Below are 21,642 nucleotides of genomic sequence, written 5' to 3'. Positions count from 1 at the left end.
GAGAATGAGATCATCATCAACCCGTTTTTATTTTTTTTTACTATGTTTTTATTATTTATTTTTTTATTTTTCTTCTACTTGGTCTGATTCTGTTTTATTTTCTTATATTTTAATCATGGAAAGCACTTTGCATTGTCTTTGTATTGAATCGTGCTATATAAATAAATTTGCCTTGCCTTGCCTTGCCTTCGAGCTCCGACCAGCATATGACAGCCGACCAGCTCCACCAATCAGCAACCAGAGTCCACTTTGAGATTCTGCCCAATTTGATGCTTTTGCTAAAAGATTTCCTTATTTGTCAAACCGATGCCAAAGTATAACTTCACATGATGCTCCACATTCCTCATTTTAGTGAAGAAAGTGCTTCTTGTAGGAGTTGTCATAAAATATCACTTGTTTCTCGTAATTTTTGGATCATTCTCATTGTGACTTTATTCTGGTAATGTTACGACTTTATTCTCGAGGGAGAACAAAAAACCTCTCTAGCCTGGCCCTAATACTCCGTCGTATGTCTCAAGGTATGTTCAAACCAAACACGTTTTTTTACGCCCGGACCAAATTATTTATGTTTTATCCCTATCTGAGGGCGGATGTGGCAATTTTAGCGATAGGAAAGTGGCGTTTTTAGCTCGGCAAAGAACTCATGCTCCTTCTCAACACTGAAGTCCTCAGACATTTTTCTTTCGTTGTTTCTTTCTTTGCACAGGTAAACAGCACATTTCTTCTTCTACGCTTGCATTATCGGCAGAGCAGACGCTGAATGCGCACTTTCATCTGGTTTGGTGTGCCGCGGTTTCCGTAGCGTCGTGAACGCGCTTTTAGGAAATCCTATACACTACTGTTTATGCTCTAAAAACATTCTAAATGACTTTGTTTCAAGTAAATTCTGGCTGCTACCCACTCAGGACACTTGGAATACATTGGACGAGCAGTATGGAGGAATATTGACACGTTTTTTGTGGACTTTTATGGACCTTTCTGCCTCGGGCGCAATAGACCTCCATTATTTGAATGTCAGCAGACAGCAAGAAGCCTCCCAGATGCATTTGAGATATCAAAAAAGTACTCCAGAGTGTTGTTCAGCATGGGGGTGAGTAGAAAATGAAGGCTAATCATGTTTTGGGTGTACTATTCCTTTAAGCTTGTTGCAAAGCGGCCATGATCCGGCCGTAGCTCTTGGACTTCCTATGGAGGATCTGCTGGGCTCAAAGAGGCCGGGAGCTTGGTTCGGCACCATGACTCCCTCAGTAAAATCCAAGTCTTCCATGTTGAGGTAAAACCAAGAGGCAGCAGAATGTGATGGAGCCTCTTGCCTACAGTGGGAATCTCTCATCAGGTGAGTTTCTGGCTAAATGAGCAACAGCAAAAGCACATGAAACTGGCTATTTTGTTTTGCAGATTTTCGTGTTCGGTGTGAACGTACCATTCCCCTTTCACACATTCTATGTGCACCATTGGTCTTTTTTTTTCTTTCTTACTTGCAGCCTCTTTAAACTCTGACAGCGTTGGCTCATAGATGTCGTAGTAGACCTCTGCAGGTTGGGTGTTGTCCCGGACAAACAGCAGGTCACTGATGTTCGGATGCTGTTCACCCTGCCACAGAGTCAAGGAGAACCTGGAAAACACTCACAGCTCAAGCCACCAAGGGGACAGTTTGTAAGGTTTTCAACTAATTATTTTTTCTGGCTTAAGATCAGTCCACATGTGTCTGATATATTTTTATTTATCCTTCTATGGCTGAATAGTAAACATTACCTCGGTGACTGGTCGAGCAACCAGCTGATGTGCTGCCAACCACTGCGGACGAGCAGAGCATGAACTGGAAACGTCACCTAGGGAAGACAACATCCAAATGAGATATTTAATGGTGAACTGTTAACCATTTATAAGGCACTCAGTGAAATACTTTGAAAATCAACATTTTCAAGCCAATAGTGTTATTGGAAATCAGGACAAGACCTTATTATCTTTGTAACATTAATAATTTATGGATATGTTGATGGCAAAAATGTACAGTGTTGTATAAAATACTGCAATCTTGGAGTCAAGTAAAAGTATAAGTACCTCTCCAAAATATGACTTTGGTAAAAGTCCAAGTCACTGACTGAAATGTTACTTGAGAAAAAATCTTAAAGTATCTGAAATGGCTTGTACTTAAGTATGAGAATTACTGTAAAAATAGATGTACTCAAGTAATGTAGTGAAAAGTATAAGTAAAAAGTAAGTGCAGTTTGAATGACATATTTTTACATTATGGTAAACTTTGAAGGTGAAATTCACTTAAAATAATATAAACAACCAAGTGTAGGATAAATTTAGACTGGTTTTGCGAAACAGGCGTATCCTATTGGTGTTGATGAACAAGCCCAGGCAAGACCCGACTTTGTAGTCAGTAGGTGGGGTCAAAAGTATGGGAGAATTATCCTGCCTTAATGCAAGAGCACATAATTTCAATTTGAGAAAAGAATTCATCTTCTTGCAATCAAAACTTATAATGCTCACACTCAAAACATGCGCTCTCTCTCAAATAATTTCTCTTCTCTCTCAAATCTTTGTTTCTTCTCTCAGATTTAAGGCTTCTTGCTCAAATATTTTCTCCTCTCGCTTGCCTCTTTCTCTTCGCGCACAAACCGCGCTCTGCTCGAGTCTCAGCAGAGAGACTATTAGAAATTGTACGTCCTGTTTTTGGGATGTATGGCTTCTGTACGCCAATTTCCCACCGGAAGCTTCGCTTAAAAGTTAAAATTTTCTCAAGCAGCAGCTGCTGGAGTTGGAAAAATTTTACTTTTGCTGTTCGACTCGCCACATCAACCAATCAGAGAAGCCGATCTGGGAGCTGGCAGGGAGTCAGACACAGCAATGCTGATGCAGAGCGCTGTGATCACTCCTCTGAAACACTTTATTAACTTATTATTAACTAAATTAACTTAAAATGTAGAAACCTGCAAGCAAAATATGCTCGCTTTTATTATTCTGGTGCGTGCAGTCTGTCCCACATTCCTGAAAAACGCTAACATCTACTTCCAGCTGTCACCAACAGTAGGGGAAAACCCCAAGATGCGAGCGGGCCTCAGGCTGTATGGAAAGCCGAGCATCAACGATGCTCTTGAGGCGCGTCTAACCTTAATGTGTGTAAGCATCAAAAAATTAAGCGGCAGAGACTTTTTTTATGGCGTGGTGTGAACCTAGCATGACACTTTCTGTTTGTTTGAATTAACCTATGAAACATAATATTGTACCTGAAAATGATCTCATGTCTTCCTTATAACATTTGTACCGCTAGTGAAGCACACATACTTCTCATAATCAGGACAAAAGTAGAGTTGAAACAAAGACCAAAAGTTAGCTGTATTTAGGGTCGCCAACTCCCTGAAAAAAAAGGGACACCTCATGTGAATGACTCCCTCTTGAAGTTTGCGTGTGAAATAATTCTTTTAACTATTTGACTTAAATCTGCATAGAATTAGATGCATGTTTGCAGTGTCCTTTACATTCATTATAGCAAACGTTTTCCACCCAGGTATTTTTTTCCCCCATTTCTCCCTATATTTCTGTGTCATTATTTTTTTTCCGGAGGAGGATCATCGCTAGCCTCGTGAGACCATCATGATCTCGCGAGCTTTCAAGGTTTCACTCGCAGATCAGTCTGGAGACTCTCCGTTAAAGAAAATTTGGAGCTGTTCACCAAACCAACGTCCAATCAGCGTTGGCTTTGAGGCGGGTTGAGGTGTGACGCAACGAGAAGCGCGACAGTTCAGTTTAAAGAACATGGCGGCTTCAGTCGATGAAACTAGCGTTAGCGTGGCTATCGAGCAAGTTTTATCGGAATTACAGAGTATTTTTTCACTGAAAGAAGAGCAAAACACTGCTCTGGAGGCTTTTCTCAGAGGTAAAGATGTTTTTGCTCTTCTCCCGACTGGTTTCGGCAAGAGTAGCCTGGCTTGTGGTTGTGTTTTCGTCGTCGCTCTGTTAGTACGTCATATGCTTCATTGATCTGATTGGTTTATTTGGCCCGTCTATCACCAACATAGGCCAATCAGCTAACCAGTATTTTCGCCCCTTCCCAAAATTACTTCAACGGAAGGTTTCCAGATGGATATGCGGAGCAAATCCATCTAGCGGAGTCAGGTTAGATAATCGCTGCACCGCCCCCAAAAGCAGCGTCAGCATTAAAATTACTCCGTTCGTCCTCCATCCTGCTCTGTTCCCTCCCGCTATCTTCTCCATGAGCAACACTTGGCTCGACCAATGGGATGAGGGGGATTCTGGATCGTTACATGTATGTTGTCAGCTTTGAGTCACATCGCAGGACAGGGCCCGCGAACACGTTTACCGCAAGTTTTGTATCTTCATCATCATCTTCCAATAGCTTTTTATGGAGTATTTTTTTTAATCTCACAGTAATACGGGATAAAGTGCGTTCCTTTTCCACTAAATACGGGACAGGTACTTCTATTTCTAAATACAGAACGATTCTGTTTTTCAAGGGACGGTTGGCAACCCTAGCTGTATTCCACCTCAAAATGCAGGAAACCGTGTTTCAGAGTCTGAATATCAAAATTTTCAGAGGAATACCCCTGGTCCGCCCTACGCGAGCTACGGCCAGCATAAAATAGCCTCCAAAGAAACACCATGTGGTTCTGCTGGCCTAAAGGCCCGAATATGCAGCACCTGCTAAAGCATCAATAGTACGGTTACCCATTTGTCATTAATACAAATGCATACAATATGATAAAGTATTTAGGCCATAATTTTATTATTTTTTTAATTAGGAGAATAAAGTTGTTAAAAAATATATTAAATTCATAATCATGAGAGTAAAGATGTAAACCAGGAAAAAAAGCTTTTTTACCTGCAGCTGAATAAAGCATTTTAACTCAGTGGCAGGAAAACACTTTTTATAACCTTTAAAACCAGAAACTTGTAGTAATACCTGATGTTTTTACTCATAGATATTATTTCTTGTTTCTCACCTTCTGAGGGACGTCTTTGATCATTTCATACATGTTTTCCACCATTGCTCTGGAGTATGTTCCAACAAATATCGGAGGGAGATAAAGAACCTGCCAGAAACAAAATAATGTTAATTGTAAACGAGGGGAGTGGTGGTCTAGTAGTTAGGGCATAGAGCTTGGAATCCAGAGGTTCTGAATTTGAGCCCCACGTCCACAGAATGCCATTCTGGGTCCCTGAGCAAGACCCTTAACCCCACTCTGCTCCCCGGGCGCCGCACTATGGCAGCCCACTGCTCCCCAATGGGATGAGTTAAATGCAAAGTCCATTTTGTTGCTTTGTACTTGTGACAGTGGAATGACAATAAAAGCTGAAAAACAAAAAAAAAAAACTGTATAAAATCCTGGCTAAAAAAGTAACCTAACAAGAATATTACATAGACAAAAATTTTATTTCTGATTTTTACATTTCTTTTCTAAGTTTCCTTTTTTTCTTTTAGTTACCTTTTTTTGTGATGTAACAACAAATAGGATAAAACAAAAGACAAGATAACTTAAACTTAATGTACCAATTCAAGCTGAAAGAAGCTTTGAATCAGTCCTTATGACCTTCCCACATCATTTCAGTGAGACTGTTTCAACTGTAAAAAGTGATATTTAAGTCTAACCACAGATAAATAAAAAGTAATTTGATCTGTTTTAAAGGTATAATAATATATATATATATATATATATATATATATAAAAATTTAAATTAAAATATAAAAAAAATCAAAGTTATTCTCAAAACCTTTTTTTTTACTAAGAACTTTATCAAAGCTTCATTTCTGGATTGCATAAATATCCATTTTAAAAAAAAGTATTCTTTGCTTCCAACAATAATGGAACAAAATTCATTCCATACAGCAGCTGACAGACTGCGCCTTTCATTAAAGGTCCCACTCAGAAAAAAAATTTTCACCATTGGTATCATCATTTTTTTAGTTTATATAAGTGTTAGTATATAGACTTGGACAAATCTCCCTTTTATCTCCTCCTTTTTTTCCCTGTTTTTCCTTTACTGTTCTACCTACATTGCAGTGTCCATATAATCTATAACACTCCCTGCATGAATTATAATAAAGCTATTTATATGCATAAATCCAGTGGAACACTATGGCCGATAGCCGTACTGCTCCACTTGTGAAAGTAAAATCTGTTGGGCTCTTTTTTTGGCAACAAGACAATTATTCTTATTCCCACATCCACAGACAGGACACTTGAAAAATAAATAAATAAAAATAAATGACATTGCTGATTTTTTTTGGCATGCTTGCCATGGTTTGAAATAAAAAAATAATAAAAGAAGACTGCACTTGTGTACACACAGGGTGCATATAAGACAAAATTCGTTCAGTACAGCTCACAAGGCATTTCCGTTTCCTAAAGTGCAGCAGTGATAAAATGCAAACATGGTAATCAGATGTAAACATAAGACTGAGATATGATTTACATTTTTTCCAACATTCAGCGCTATTCAGTATAATATCAGAATGAGAAAATGGATCCTAATTAGGATGGGAGTAAGAAGATTTCTGCCTAAGAGTTTATGTCTACAAAAAGCAGAAGATTATTAATTCACTTTCTGAGGGATACCAAAATAAAACCCTAAAGCACTTATTTAGCCTACTAGAGTTAGGCCTAAAATCCTTCTCAAACACATAAAATAAGAATACCCAATCTATGAGTGCTAAGACTGTTCAGACTGTGGACATACACACCATCCATCCGGGAGACAGAGTAACATCTGGAAACTTCTCCTGAATCAGCTGAAGAAATCTGGGAGAGAATCGAAAAACAGTCATTTACCACCAGCTTTATTTACCTTCTGCTGAACTCTAAGGAGTCTGACCTGGTTCCATTGACTGTAGGCACGAAGCTCGGTACATTTGGACCTTGGAGGATGTCTGCATTGAGCCACACAGGCCTGTTGATTCCTCCACCTCCCTGCTTTTCCTTAAGCAGGTCCAGAGAGAAACCCACAGACTCCAGAGACTTAAAGTCCAACTTGATCCCTAAAAGTTGACACAAAATGAATAAAACTTTAATGCAGCCAAACAGGTTGTCATGATCTGGCCTGTTTGCTCCTCCCTAATTAGTAATTCCCCTCACCTGCCGTTTTCCCTCCCTGCCTCAATTACAATTTATTCCCCTCACCTGTTTCCTCTGGTTTAAATTCAGTTCAGCTGGAGCATTCAGGGCCAGATCATTTCTTGTCTTTTTGTTAGTCTGTCTGTTCAGTTTGGTTTGATGGTTCATGTCCTGGATCCTAGCAGCCAGTGAAAAAGAGGGTTTTGTGTTTGTCTCGTCTCCTGATCGTCCACTGTTCCTCCCCCGCTGAGTCCTCTGGGTTTTTGGCTCTATATGTGGGGAGGTTCAGTTTTTATCAAAGTAAGCCTGGCTCCAGGGAGGAGACCAGTTTAAAGTCCTGCTTCAAGTTCCGGTTCCTACGTCCTGTCTCGGCTACCCTCTTCCACTGAGCCTGCCTGTCTGCACCTGATCCTGTCTGCTCCTGTGCGTTACCACCTGGTCATGCTTCTGGTCCCAGTCAGACTCTGAACCCTCCTGGGAGCCTGTGGATGCCTGGAAGTCTGGATCCTGCCACCTGTTTCTGTTCCTGCCTGATCTGGATCCTGCCTGTTCTGTCTGTTCCTGTCTGTTCTGGATCCCTCACCAGGACCGGCTTCCAGCATCACCTCTGGGACTGCGGCACTTGGGGACATTCTTGGTCTGGACTGTTAAACCAGGTAAGTGACCAACGCAGATAATCTTCTGTCAGATGATCGTGGTCGCTTACCTGTGTTTCTCCCACTACAGAGTGTCTGAGATTGGGCTGTGCCCCGCCCCCCCACCTGCAGTGTCCGCGAGCCACAGCTCCGCTTTTGTTTTGTTTATTTAATAAACGTTTTGAACTTTCCTACTGACTGTCTCTCCTTGAATACTGGGTCCATCTGTCCTCGGTTCATGACACAAGTGTCTGTTTTCCGACAAGTTCTGCACCTTTTCTAGAGTCCAGCACAGCATCCAGCCACTGGTCGAGGGTGTTGTCACTAAAGACATCAGGAGGGTGAGCCATGATAGGAACTGGTTTTTGATCGGGAGTTCCATAACCCTCCAGCGTAACATCAGCCTCCAGGATCATAACATCAGCTGTACGGATAGAAAAACAACTTAAAAGGTTTGGTTTCACCACATTAAAAAAAGTTAACCCAACATAATCATGTTGCTTTTACATGCAAGTGCCTCATTCATTTGCTCCTTGTTGTTGGCTCGGTGAAACCAGGTTGCCAGGAGACCATCATGTTCACTGATTTCACCTGACTGAACCAGGTACTCCAGCATGTCGCCGCCAGTAGAAAACACCAGAGCAGGAGCTGGGGAAAACAAAGACAATCTCAACTACAGATTCTTTAAACCTCTCAAGTGACTCACAAAAATAATAGCCATGATGTTGGTGATCAGAAACAATTGATCTCCATTTCTATTCTGTTGGATCAAAATAAAATTAAACGCTTATAGATTGTGGAGTAAAAAATGTTGAGATATGTCTGTTCTTGGCCTCACAGGCTCCAAACGAAGGTCATGAGAGATAAGAATGAGTTCACACAGCCTCCTTCATGGCATGAAGGGGAAGACTGAGAAGATCCATCTGGCCAGTGAAAGATATATTACCCTAACAGGGAATGTCCTTGATGAACTTAAGTTTTTTTTCCTGTTTAAAACACCCCCCACAGCAAATTTCAAAATAAAAGCCTCCCATTGGCACTTCATCTACTGCCCTAATAACATGGAAAAAGAGTGATGGTAGGGCGACAGTGGCGTTGGATGTAGGAGTTTGCCCTGAAATCGAAGGATTGACGGTTCAAGCTCTGACTTTCAGTGTCGTTGTGTCCTTGGGCAAGACACTTCACCTGCATCGTCTACTGATGGTGGTCAGAGGGCCCGGTGGCGCCAGTGTATGGCAGCCCCGCTTCTGTCAGTGAGCCCCAGGGCGGCTGTGGCTACAATGTAGCTTGCCACCATCAGTGTGTGAGTGTGTGTGCCTGACTGGGTGAATGAATGTAGTGTAAAGCGCTTCGGTCAAGTCTCCTGACTTGAAAAAAGGCGCTATATAAGTACAGGACATTTACCATTCCTCAAAATATTAATGTGTGAGAAAGTTCTTTATGTAGGGGTGGGATAGTTCCAAAGGAGTGTGTGTGTATGGGGTGTTATTTTATAAATGTATGTACTGAGCCTGCCCCAGTCAGAGTTCTATCTCTCCATCTGAGGATGTTAAATTTAAATTTTAGAATTTCGTTCTCTTGCAAGAGTCTCAGCTTCCTCCTAAACTCCACAAGATCTTATAGAGTTTTATCAAGTCTCAGGACCCCAAAGTAATTCACTCACACATTGATGGTGGGGTCATCTTGTAGCCACAGCTAACCTAAGGCACATTGACAGAAGTGTGACTCCCATACAGTGGACGTCACCAGACCCTCTGACCAGTCTCGGACTGGGAACGATTTTCGGCTCAAATGTGAAACACAATACGAATACACATTGTGGATTAACCGATCTATCTTCAAGCGTAACACAGCAACCATCACCAAGACTTCTATAATCCGGTTTTACTAGCTTTGGTTATTAACACGGATGCGACAGTGGCTGCTGCTGTGTAACGTCCACACTTGCATGAAGCCAGCCAGACATTCAGTCACATAATCTAGGTCCACAACGTCAGCCAGAGTGTTGTAAAAACACCAACATAAACAATACAATATTGAAGCAGACAGGCAGTTCTTCAAAAATGAATCCATGAAAGCTCAGCGGTGTGGAAGCATTCACTGCCAGTCAAGGTGGCATGTGGGCAATGAAATGGTATAATGTAAACAGATGCTAAACCCCATCATGAACCACCACATATTTTTGCTAAATATTCTAACATAAATACTCCAAATATAAGAGGAACATCGTAGTTTGGTTTAAAGAAAGCATTTTAGTTTTATTATAATTTAGTTTGTTGCATTTTACAGTTTGAAGAAATAGAAACCACATGCCAACCGTCACAAGTATGTGCATGACAAGGAAGGGCTTTATATACTGCATGCATCATTTAAGTAGTTAAGATTGTATAACTTCTTATCGCCTTGAGTGATTTACTGTCACAGGTAGGTGCTTCGGCCATAGAGTAAGTGCTGGGGCCGGTATGATTTAAGGAGGGTCGGTCCCCGCACGCTGAAATTAGGACCGGCCAACCAGGCAAATGCCCGATATCACAGATTACCAGTCTGCCTCTGACCAACCTTGGCAAACAAAGGAACACCGTTGGCTGTAGCTGAATTGGTCATACTTTGAAACATAAAGCAGCCCTCTCAAAGGTCTGCTATGGCCTCTGGGTCACATGTACTGTAATGAGGAGGGGAGATGGATGTCGCTGTGGGCTGCGAGGTGGGACCGCTGGGGGGAGCCGGTGAAGGGGCTGTGGTTTTGGGCTGTGGCACTGATGATTGGGGGTTGCGGTACCCTGAGTGCTGATGTACAAGGGTGTAAATGGTCTGATTTGGTCTGATGTGTTTGTGTAGGTATGTACATGTTCATATATGTATGCATGTGTGTATATATATACACTATATTGCCAAAAGTATTTGCTCACCCATCCAAATTATTGGAATCAGGTGTTCCAATCACTTCCATGGCCACAGGTGTATAAATTCAAGCACCTAGGCATGCAGACTGTTTTTACAAACATTTGTGAAAGAATGGGTCGCTCTCAGGAGCTCAGTGAATTCCAGCGTGGAACTGTGATAGGATGCCACCTGTGCAACAAATCCAGTCGTGAAATTTCCTCGCTCCTAAATATTCCACAGTCAACTGTCAGCTGTATTATAAGAAAATGGAAGTGTTTGGGAACGACAGCAACTCAGCCACGAAGAGGTAGGCCACGTAAACTGACGGAGCGGGGTCAGCGGATGCTGACGCGCATAGTGCGAAGAGGTCGCCAACTTTCTGCAGAGTCAATCACTACAGACCTCCAAACTTCATGTGGCCTTCAGATTAGCTCAAGAACAGTGCGCAGAGAGCTTCATGGAATGGGTTTCCATGGTCGAGCAGCTGCATCCAAGCCATACATCACCAAGTGCAATGCAAAGCGTCGGATGCGGTGGTGTAAAGCACGCCGCCACTGGACTCTAGAGCAGTGGAGACGCGTTCTCTGGAGTGACGAATCGCGCTTCTCTATCTGGCAATCTGATGGACGGGTCTGGGTTTGGCGGTTGCCAGGAGAACGGTACTTGTCTGACTGCATTGTGCCAAGTGTAAAGTTTGGTGGAGGGGGGATTATGGTGTGAGGTTGTTTTTCAGGAGCTGGGCTTGGCCCCTTAGTTCCAGTGAAAGGAACTCTGAATGCTTCAGCATACCAAGACATTTTGGACAATTCCATGCTCCCAACTTTGTGGGAACAGTTTGGAGCTGGCCCCTTCCTCTTCCAACATGACTGTGCACCAGTGCACAAAGCAAGGTCCATAAAGACATGGATGACAGAGTCTGGTGTGGATGAACTTGACTGGCCTGCACAGAGTCCTGACCTCAACCCGATAGAACACCTTTGGGATGAATTAGAGCGGAGACTGAGAGCCAGGCCTTCTCGTCCAACATCAGTGTGCGACCTCACAAATGCGCTTCTGGAAGAATGGTCAAAAATTCCCATAAACACACTCCTAAACCTTGTGGACAGCCTTCCCAGAAGAGTTGAAGCTGTTCTAGCTGCAAAGGGTGGACCGACGTCATATTGAACCCTATGGATTAGGAACGGGATGTCACTTAAGCTCATATGTGAGTCAAGGCAGGTGAGCAAATACTTTTGGCAATATAGTGTGTGTATATATATATATATATATATATATATATATATATATATATATATATATATATATATATATACAGTTTACATTAATCAATGTCATTTCTCTGGCTGTTTATGCCAACAGATTTATTTGGTGGAGGTTCAGGTGAATTTAGCTAGTTTGAAAATTGGTCTTAAGTTTGGTTGATGTGTACTAGTCTCTTTTGTGTCTATATTGTTGATTCATTTATTGTTGTTTGTCAAATAAATTAATTTTCATTCATTAATTCATCCTTTCATAAGGTGTCACGCTCTTCAATTCATTTTACAGTGTGCCAGGACAAATTTCACATCTGACGGAGGTTACAGACATCAAGGAATATTGTTTCTAGAAAAACGGTCTCCCCTCGTAAGTAATTCTGTTAGACCAGGGATCTTTAACGCCAGTCCTCCAGGCATCCTGGAACATCTGGATGTGTCCCTGGTCCAACACAACTAAATCAAAAGGCTGAACTACCTGCTCAGTATACAGTTAAAGGGCAACTATCATGAACATCTTTCATTTTGTTAATAAACTAAATACTTGACAGTCTGATAGGGTCATCTTCATTCGCTGCAATTCTGCTTTTGTTTCTAAAACTGTCTATCTGGCGCCCTTCTCAGGTTTGACTTTTGTACTGTTAGAGAAGGGTACGATTCACATCAGAAGTGATAAGGTACAGATACCTGCTACTATGGAAGAAAAAATTTAAAAAAGTTTACTGATTTTTAAAATTTTATTTCAGTTTCATATGGAAAAAATGTCAGAATTTAATCTCTGAATTCTGACTTTTTTGTCACAATTCTGAATTTGATCTCAGAATTCTAAAGTTTTTCTCAGAATTTTGACTTTAATCTTAGAAGTCTGACTTTTTCTGGGAATTCTGACTTTTTCTGAGAATTCTGACTTTAATCTCAGAATTCTGACTTTTTTTGTCACAATTCTAAATTTAATCTCAGAATTCTAAAGTTTTTCCCAGAATTCTGACTTTAATCTTAGAATTTTGACTTTGTTCTCAGAAGTCTGACTTTTTTTCTTTTTTACTTCTCTTACTTATTACAACCAAACAAAAAAAATGTTACAGTGTAAAAACCTTACAGGTACAGGTTATGTTCTGGTAAGTACATAGTACACAAGTAAATAAGCCTGATGGAGCTCCTTAACTTAAACGCTGACCAACACTTTGAGGAAAACGCTGCGTTCAGGTGTTTTCTGAAATGTTCAGTCCCATTTCTGCACCTATTGATGGTGTGTTAGTGAAATGTTCATCAGTGAGGTAATGTGCTTGAGACTGGTTTGTTAGAATATCTTTAAAACCACAACTCAATAATAATATTTAAATTTACTGAATCATTAGTAAATTTTTTTTTTTAGTTTGCAGTTATTTGAATTTATGATCCATTTTTGCCAGTCTAAAGAGGGAGAGGTGTACAGGGGGGAGCAGAGGAGCGAGGTGTGTGCAAAGTGAAAGGTCAGGAAAAAACTGGTAAGAAAACAGACAGAATAGCAGCAGCTGTTAAACTGGCAAAGAAAAACATTTCATTCAGTAAATTATTTCACATATATCATCTGAACTGACTAGGAAAGTTCATCTTTCTGGATATATAGTTATAATCTCCATTCTGTTTGGGGAAAGATTTGGGAATCGAATGAGAGCGGTGTCCTTCAGCTAAGAACGAAGTGTAATATTTTGATAAGGCTGGAGCCATGATGTCTACTCATCTGCTAACATGTATGATGTAAAATAAGATGATACGGCAAACTGGAGATGTATAAAATGCCTTTTTAACTGTTAATCTGGGCCACTTCCTGAGAGGTGAGCAGCTGCTCTGATCTGAGTACGATTACTATTTCTATCAGAATCTGTTGTCATGTCTCCTGGTTATTTAATACATATAAGTTATGAAGTGTTATTTAAAGAGTTTGTCCCCAGTGATCTCTTTCCAGGAAACAGAACCGGAGAGATAGAGCATCAGGGTGCAAACAGAGCAGAGAGATAAGTAAGACACCTTCTGTCAAAATGATTGATGACTAATGACCTGACCTTATGACCTTTTGACCCCCCCCCCCTCCCCCCTTCCGGTCCCCTCCCCCACAAATGATTTATGACCTATGACCTTTTGACCTCACCCCTCCCCCACAAATGATTTATGACCCACCCCTCCCCCACAAATGATTTATGACTTATGACCTTTTGACCTTACCCCTCCCCCCCTTCCGGTCCCTCCCCCACAAATGATTTATGACCTTACCCCTCCCCCACAAATGATTTATGACTCCATCACCCACCCTCCTTCCCTAAGCTAACCAATGAAATTGGAAAAAAAATTACCAGAGCAGCTTGAAGTAGGTGTAAAGAACGACATCCGTTTTTCCGCCTGCAAAGAAATGGAGGACGCGATGGGAGAATTCGGGATCGAACCTTTGGTGAAAGATGCTTCAACTTCGACAACCCAGGACGCGATGGAAGACTCTGAGACTGCGCTGTCTGTGAAAGATGCTTCAACTTCATTGACCCTGGACTTATGAACTATGAACTCTATGACCCACACCTGATCAGAAGAATTTCTTATAACCCTTTTATGACCCGTAAATTTCTGCACAGTCACGCACCATCACATTTTTGCTTCATCAATCAAATTCTTGACTATAAATATTGTTTTCTTCCCATTCAAAAAGATATGCCAGCTTCTCATCTGCCTTTCTTCTTTGCAGGGTAATAAAAAAGACAGTCCCCCACACAAGGAATTTCCCTCCCACCACCCATCCCATACACACGCACACACACTGAGCCCACAGACCCCCCCCCCCCAGCCTTTTCCCTCATAAGACAACAACTACACATTTTCCTAAAAATAGACTTAAACGTGTGTTTAAACCATTCCATTTCCACTAACAAATCTTATTTTATTTTAAATACAGATGTCCTTTCAGCAAACCTCTGTTTTACTTTCTTAAACGGATTTACTCTCACAGATCAAGCTTTCTTTTGTGTAAAGACCATTGTTTAATTCATCATTAAAGTCTGTGTTACTCGCAAAATCACAAACACAACTTGAATTGCTAACAAGTTTCCTTTCTTTAATCAATCCAACTAACTTTTCTATCTGCAAAACCTGCTTTTATCATGCTTCAATGTATTCTCTCTATTTGTCTATTATTCTATGATCAGCCCCCAGAAACCATCCTTCCAGAAACAGTCATACTTTAGCCCTCTTTTGTGTAAAGACCAATGTTTAATTCATCATTAAAGTCTGTGTTACTCACAAAAACACAAACACAACTTGAATTGATAGTAAGTTTCCTTTCTTTAATCAAACCAACTAACTTTTCTATCCACAGAAAACCTGCTTTCATCATGCTTCAATGTATTCTCTCTATTTGTCTATTATTCTATGATCAGCCCCCAGAAACCTTAATAATCCATCCTTCCAGAAATCAGCCAAGGTGTAAAACATTTGTTGGCTCCTTTCCCGTGCTGTAACAAGATACAGTTTAAAAAACTCACAACCCAGAACTTTCCCGCACCGTAAAAGTATTTTTCTATTATTCTTTAACAGCCCCCCAGAATACCTTCCTTTTTCATCCTTCCAGAAATCAACCAAGCTGTAAAACATTTGGGGGGTCCATTCCCATGCTGTAAAAAGACACATTTTAAAATCTCACACCCCCCAGAACTTTAATTTTAAAAACAGACACCCATCCTTAAACTTTTCACCCACACCCACACACACACACACACACACACACACACACACGCACACCCACACGCACACCCACACACACACAGACACACACACCACTGACCCCACAGACCCCCACCCCTTCAAAATGAGGGTGAAACAGCAACTGTTTGCAATGAGGGCTTTAAATCGTGTTTATTCAATCTCTGCAGCAGACCGTCTGAGGAGTAGAACTTTGAATATTTTCCACCCAGTTATCTGTTTTCTATACCCTAGCTACTAGCTTCTTCTTTGAGTCTTGTTGTAGAGTGAGTTCCTCTCTCTATCTGTCATTGCATGAAATGCAGGAAGCAGCCCATGCTACTTGCTACTTCACTGCAATTTTTTAAACATATCTGCAGTTTACAAATCTCGTTTTGCAGTAAGATAATCTGCCTAAAACCTCGCTTTCATTTTTGAAAAACGTCTTTTTATTTCGGTATTTAATTTTTTTGTAATTAAAACCTATGGAATTAAGTAGAATCCATAAGTTAATCACAAAATAAAAGTCAATAAATGTTTCTCCTTATTTTCAAATGTCCTTGATCTCCACCACACTCTTTTAACAGAACACAAGAACGAACAAATAATTGTTAAGTAATAATATCACACTTGGAATAAAGTATGTGGCTTGAAAAATAGTACATTTAAAACAACATCAACAACAACAACAAAAAACTCACAGAACAGACTGTTTCTCTTAGAACTTTTTCTGTTTATGAATTGACAGATTTATTTAGTTTTGCATCAAATAAGTAACTATGTGTTCATCACTTTACCGTAAAATTTTCGATTTTTTTATCTTTTCTTATCGGAGAATTTCTTTTTCTAGCCCATTTTGGTAAACATCTACTTTTCATTTTAATAACTTTTTACAATACAAGCAAGCACAAAATAAAGTTTTTAGATAAACGCATTACTCTCTAGAACCATTCTTTTGGAGACATACTAGTTTTTTAATTTTTTAGCTGATTCAAATCTAAAAGAAAAGCAAACTATTGCAGAATTATCCAATACTGTCTGAATCAAACGTTGGTTGAATGAACATGTAGGAAAACACAGCATTACTCACTATTATTTTAGTTTTAAAAAACTTACAAAAAACCCTTTAGGAACAGATTAGTGGGACATTCACTGTACAGTAAAAATGTAAACCTAATATTAGAAACTGCACAGTTTCTACAGATGCTACAGCAGTATAGCTTAGATAACTTTTTTAGCAATTGTTCAGCTTTCTGTCTCCTTGTTCAGTAGGTTGTTGTTGTGAAAACAGTTGACCAACTGTGAAAAGTGTTGCAGATTTTCTTTTTCATCTTGTTCCACTGCTATTTTTTAGTAATCGTCATTTGTTGTTTTATTCCTGATACTTTAATTTTGCTTGTCTTTTTTTTTTTTTTTTTTTACTGAAGAAACTCCATATCATGACTAAAACAAAAATCAAACCAATCTCTCAGAAGTCTTAAACATCATTGCTTTCAGTGATCATACCATCATTTCTGTGTATAACTAACCAGTATAGTCATGTGAATATAATGTTTTTAATTACATTATTTGGGTTATATTCTTACATTGAAACCATCATGTTTGTACTCTCTAATGCAAGTCTGTTATCAATACTGTAGGTAGTTATCCCTTAAACTTAATATAACAACTGTGCCTAACCCTTTACCCAGAACTATTTTGGTCTGCAAAAGATAAAACCATGTCAAAAACAAAACAAAACAAAAAACTTCAAGATCGGAATTTCAGATGTGTTGGATCCAGTAAACATTCTAGATTATAACTTTTACAGTATTCTACAAAGAATTGTATGACATCTTTTAACTAGATTTATCAGTGAACACTGGTTAAAAGGTTCTCCTCTTTGTAACTTGTAAGTGAATTACATCTCAGAATGCAATGTGATGAAAATCAAGTCACAATCAATAATCAATTGTATTATGAGTAATGCTTTTTATTAAGATTCCATTCATAAACAAGTATATTTCTGAGAAGACCTTTTACCCTACATTGTGTGCTGGTGCTCATAAAACCCAACCCCCACCTCTGCTGTAGATCCTCACTGCTTGTTCACACTTTGCTTCATCTGCCAGCTCAAGTCTGCTCTGCATACCCCCCAACCAAACTCTATTTTCTTTTAAGTTTGTTTGCATTTTTGTTTTTCATGGTTTGTTGATGTACCAAACTTTACTTTTTCTTATTACTGAAAATGCGCTATAGAAATAAACTGGCCTCACCTTAAACCTCCTGGTCCTGAATCTGGGCTATTCAGCCACGGGCAGGAAAATCAGCTGTTTCACAAAAGCTTTTGGTTGGACCAGCAACACGGAGCTATAATGTGAACAGTTAGTTTCCTGGTAATGCGGCTGTTTTTAATGCTTTGAAAAGAACAAGGCTACGGTCATCTTGAGTTACTTAATCACAAAACCATATGTAAGTGTTTTGTTGTAGAGCATCTGCACTGCATTGGTCTACAAAATAGACCTTTTTAATTTCTCCTATAGCCCACACAAATTTTTTTGCGTTAAACCTAAGATAATGTTTTGTGCTAACAATAGGGAAACCATAGTTGTTACAACTAGAACTATAGATGAATTGGTGCCAATTTCAAATTTTAATTTTAGTGGAACCTTGTTTTCTTGTCAGGCACAAGTATTTTTTTACTTGTAGGTAAATTACATCTCATAATCTAATGTGGCGAAAGTCAAGTCACAATCAATAATCAATAGTATTAAGAGTAATCCTTTCTATTAAGATTCCATTCATAAACAAGTATATTTCTGAGAAGAAATTTTACCCTGCATTGTGTGCTGATGCTCATGAAAACCAACCCCCACCTCTGCTGTAGATCCTCACTGCTTGTTCACACTTTGCTTCATCTGCCGGCCCAATTCTGCTCTGCATACCCCCCAACCAAACTCTATTTTCTTTAGAGTGACCTTTGACCGTGCTAATTCAACTGTAGGATAAGTACCATTGGTTTTATGTTTGTCTGCATTTTTATTTTTCACAGTTTGTTGATGTACAAAACTTTACTTTTTCTTGTTACCGAAAATGCTCACGTGATAAAAGCGGGTTTCACTTGAAGAATGCATCATTCATGAAATCATTTCGGGTTGTGTATGACAAGAGAAGACTGTTTAATTGCGGTAAAACCCTTCCTTTTGGCTACTAGATTGTAGTGGGAAAAAAAAAAAATGTCTTGTTTTACTGAGCCAAAAGAAGTTCATTTTGATTTTAGACTAAACTGTCCTTTTTCTGCAATCATTTCTGGCCCGTCTGGAGCGGGTAAAAGCTTTTTTGTCAAAATGTTGATGGATAATCTTGAAGATGTATTAAACTGTGTACCAGAAAATGTTGTCTGGATTTATACTTCATTTCAAAGTTTGTACGCTGATTTGCAAAGAAGAAATAAAAGAATCAAGTTTGTGAACGGTCTCCCATCTTCATTTCAAGACGAGGAATTATTTCCTCCGGATCAATCTCAACTGGTAATTCTAGACGACCTCATCTTTCAGGCTGGAGAAAGTGAACAGGTGGCCAAGATATTCACACAGTTTCGACACCACGCCAACATGAGCGTAATACTAATTACGCAAAATGTGTTTCAGCAAGGAAAGTTTAGTCGAACCATTAGCTTGAATGCTAATTATATGATTCTATTTAAAAGTCCGAGAGATAAACTCCAAATCAATATATTAGCCCGCCAAATTTTCCCATCCCAGAAGGATTTTTTCCTGGAGAGTTTTGAAGACGCTACCAGTCAGCCTTTTGGATATTTAATCGTAGATCTTACACCAAAATGTCCAGATGAGTATAGACTGAGAACAGGATTACTTCCTCACCAGTGGCCCGTCATCTATCTCCCCAGATCAAAGTAAGGTGGTTCCTATCGATCATGTCCGCCCGTATAAAAAGAAACGGGCCTTTATTAAAGGCTCTGTACCACGCTACTCCTCAGAAACGTAAAGATATATTGGCACATTGCTCACCCGACTTTCTCCAAGCTCTGTGCGAAATTTCTCTCAATATTTTAAAAGGAAATATCAAGTTATCTCCTTCTCAACATCAAAAATTGAAAAAGCAAAAAAAGATAGTCAGACTACTGGCGGATAAACGGGTAGGAATAAAACGAAAGCGGACTGCCCTCAAATCTCAGAAAGGGGGTTTTATTCTCCCAATCTTGGGAGCTTTAGCGCCTCTTTTGGGTGAATTATTGGTTGGAATTGCCAGGAAATAATGGCTCTTAGATCATCCCAAAAAATGTACCTGGTTTCACCCCACCAGTTTAAACGTCTGAGCCAGCCGGATACTTCTATTAGACAGACGGCCGAGGAAGAATTGGATATGAAAATGAAAGCGGTTTTGAATGAATCCGGGTTAACCCCATACGAAAAAATAAAGAAATATGAGGCTTTGCTACAGCGGTATCTGACCTTGATCAAGCAAGGTCGGTTAGAGGAACCTCGTATGACTATTTCTCTCCGGCGCGAGGAGGCAGAAAACGAGCCGGTCTCCGTACCTGTAATCGATTCAGGCCAGCGGTCCGAAATGGATGAAACAGCCGGCGAAGTGATAAAAAGCCTTCCACAAAAGGAGCGGAAAAATGCCGAGTACATTTTAAGAAAACTTTCTCAGCATAATGGGGGATGGACCTCGAAAGGAGAATTTATTTTTCAAGACCGCCCCGTCAAAGGGTCCAATTTAATAGATCTAATAAAGAACCTTACACTCCCTTATAAAAAAAAGACATTACAACCAACGGGATGGAAATATTTCCTCAGTACTTTGGATCGATTAAACATACCGGTATCGTCTGTGAATAACCCACACGCGCGTGAACAATACCGTCGTCTCAAGATCGAAACAGAAAAAACAGAGGAGGAGGAGGAGGAAGAGACACCGACGGTAAAGAGGAGAAAGAAATTTATTCTTTCTCCTCATTTCTCCGGAACGAAGGAGGAGGATGAAGCGAGAAAAGAAAAAAGAACGACCGAGCGTCAGAAAAGAAGAAGAAATCCATCCGCCTGGATCACCTTTTCCCCATAATCTATGCTTTTAAAAAATAACACCGTACGCTCTCTGATTATCAATAAAGAAATTTATTGAAATTATTTCAAGCATTCATTCGATTATTTTCTGCAAAACATCACAATTTATAACAATCTTTAAACATTTTTAAAGAACACGTGCCCTGGTTAAAGGAGCCGAATGTATGATTTTGAATACATCGTTGATATTTTTTGACAAAGTTTGAAACCATTACATCATTTTTTAAAACATCATCATCATACAAGCTTAACACTTCGCTCATTGAAAAACCGCATGCTCTATGACATAGGTAGAATACACAATGCTGACCACAAACGATGGAAAGAATGTGCTGTAGTTGCTGATCGTGGTACATTATTTTAGACGATCTTTCTTTCAAAAATGAAAAAATGCTGGGAGGGTAGAAGCCTAAATTAGGCTGGAAGCCGTAAGAATCAAAAAAAGTAGATTTTCCGTTCTTTTCCAGGGTCAGAGCCAACCAGTGTTCCCCCGGCATGTGTGAAGGGTGGGTGTTAACGATAAAGTATAGCGGTCGCGTAAGATGGCGTGGCAGCTGGCTGAGTTGATCGCAGGCCCAGACTCCTCCAAACACGTCGCAGAGGAGATGAGAGAGCAAGGAATTCAATTGATGATTATTCATATTTAATAATAGTCCACCAAAACTTGTCTCTTTGAGTCAATCTCCAGTATAGAATCGTAACAGGCGTAAACAATGAGTGTAGTGGTGTGAGGTAGCGGTTCTCTGAAGCGCATTTCCAGCCTCAGATTACCGTGAGACACTGGAGATAGGGCCTCGATATCGCCTCCCGGATTAAGATTAAAAACAAAAAGTGTGTATCCGTTATCAAAGTCCTGTCGAGTGATGGCGAGTGGATGATCTTTCAAATGACGACCCGTGGAGGTAATCATACTGTAAAATTCCCTCGCAGAGTTCCCGCCGTTGAACTGGGGTTGAAAAGCTTTAGCCGGGATCTGTTTTTCATCTCTGCAAAGCGCCAGAAACTCTAAATTCAT

At 40.0% G+C, this 21,642-nt stretch overlaps 1 protein-coding gene across 1 annotated transcript in view; it reads right to left on the bottom strand.

The window, feature by feature from the left end:
* fam151a (family with sequence similarity 151 member A) overlaps window positions 1-21,642 on the bottom strand; it is a 36,022-nt gene that overhangs the window by 5,819 nt on the left and 8,561 nt on the right. Inside the window, exons 3-9 of the mRNA XM_038304864.1 lie at window positions 8,225-8,365; window positions 7,992-8,141; window positions 6,844-7,006; window positions 6,713-6,770; window positions 4,974-5,063; window positions 1,756-1,832; window positions 1,479-1,615 (exon numbers count right to left, since the gene is read on the bottom strand). Of these exons, the coding sequence (XP_038160792.1) occupies window positions 1,479-1,615; window positions 1,756-1,832; window positions 4,974-5,063; window positions 6,713-6,770; window positions 6,844-7,006; window positions 7,992-8,141; window positions 8,225-8,365 (816 nt within the window). The remainder of the gene's footprint in view (window positions 1-1,478; window positions 1,616-1,755; window positions 1,833-4,973; window positions 5,064-6,712; window positions 6,771-6,843; window positions 7,007-7,991; window positions 8,142-8,224; window positions 8,366-21,642) is intronic.

Source organism: Cyprinodon tularosa, unplaced genomic scaffold (assembly GCF_016077235.1).
Source record: "Cyprinodon tularosa strain WSP-4 unplaced genomic scaffold, ASM1607723v1 ctg545, whole genome shotgun sequence".
In the NCBI taxonomy this organism is placed as follows: Eukaryota; Metazoa; Chordata; class Actinopteri; order Cyprinodontiformes; family Cyprinodontidae; genus Cyprinodon; species Cyprinodon tularosa.
Note: the sequence above shows the minus strand (reverse complement) of the source record. Positions and strands in the feature narration are given on the sequence as shown.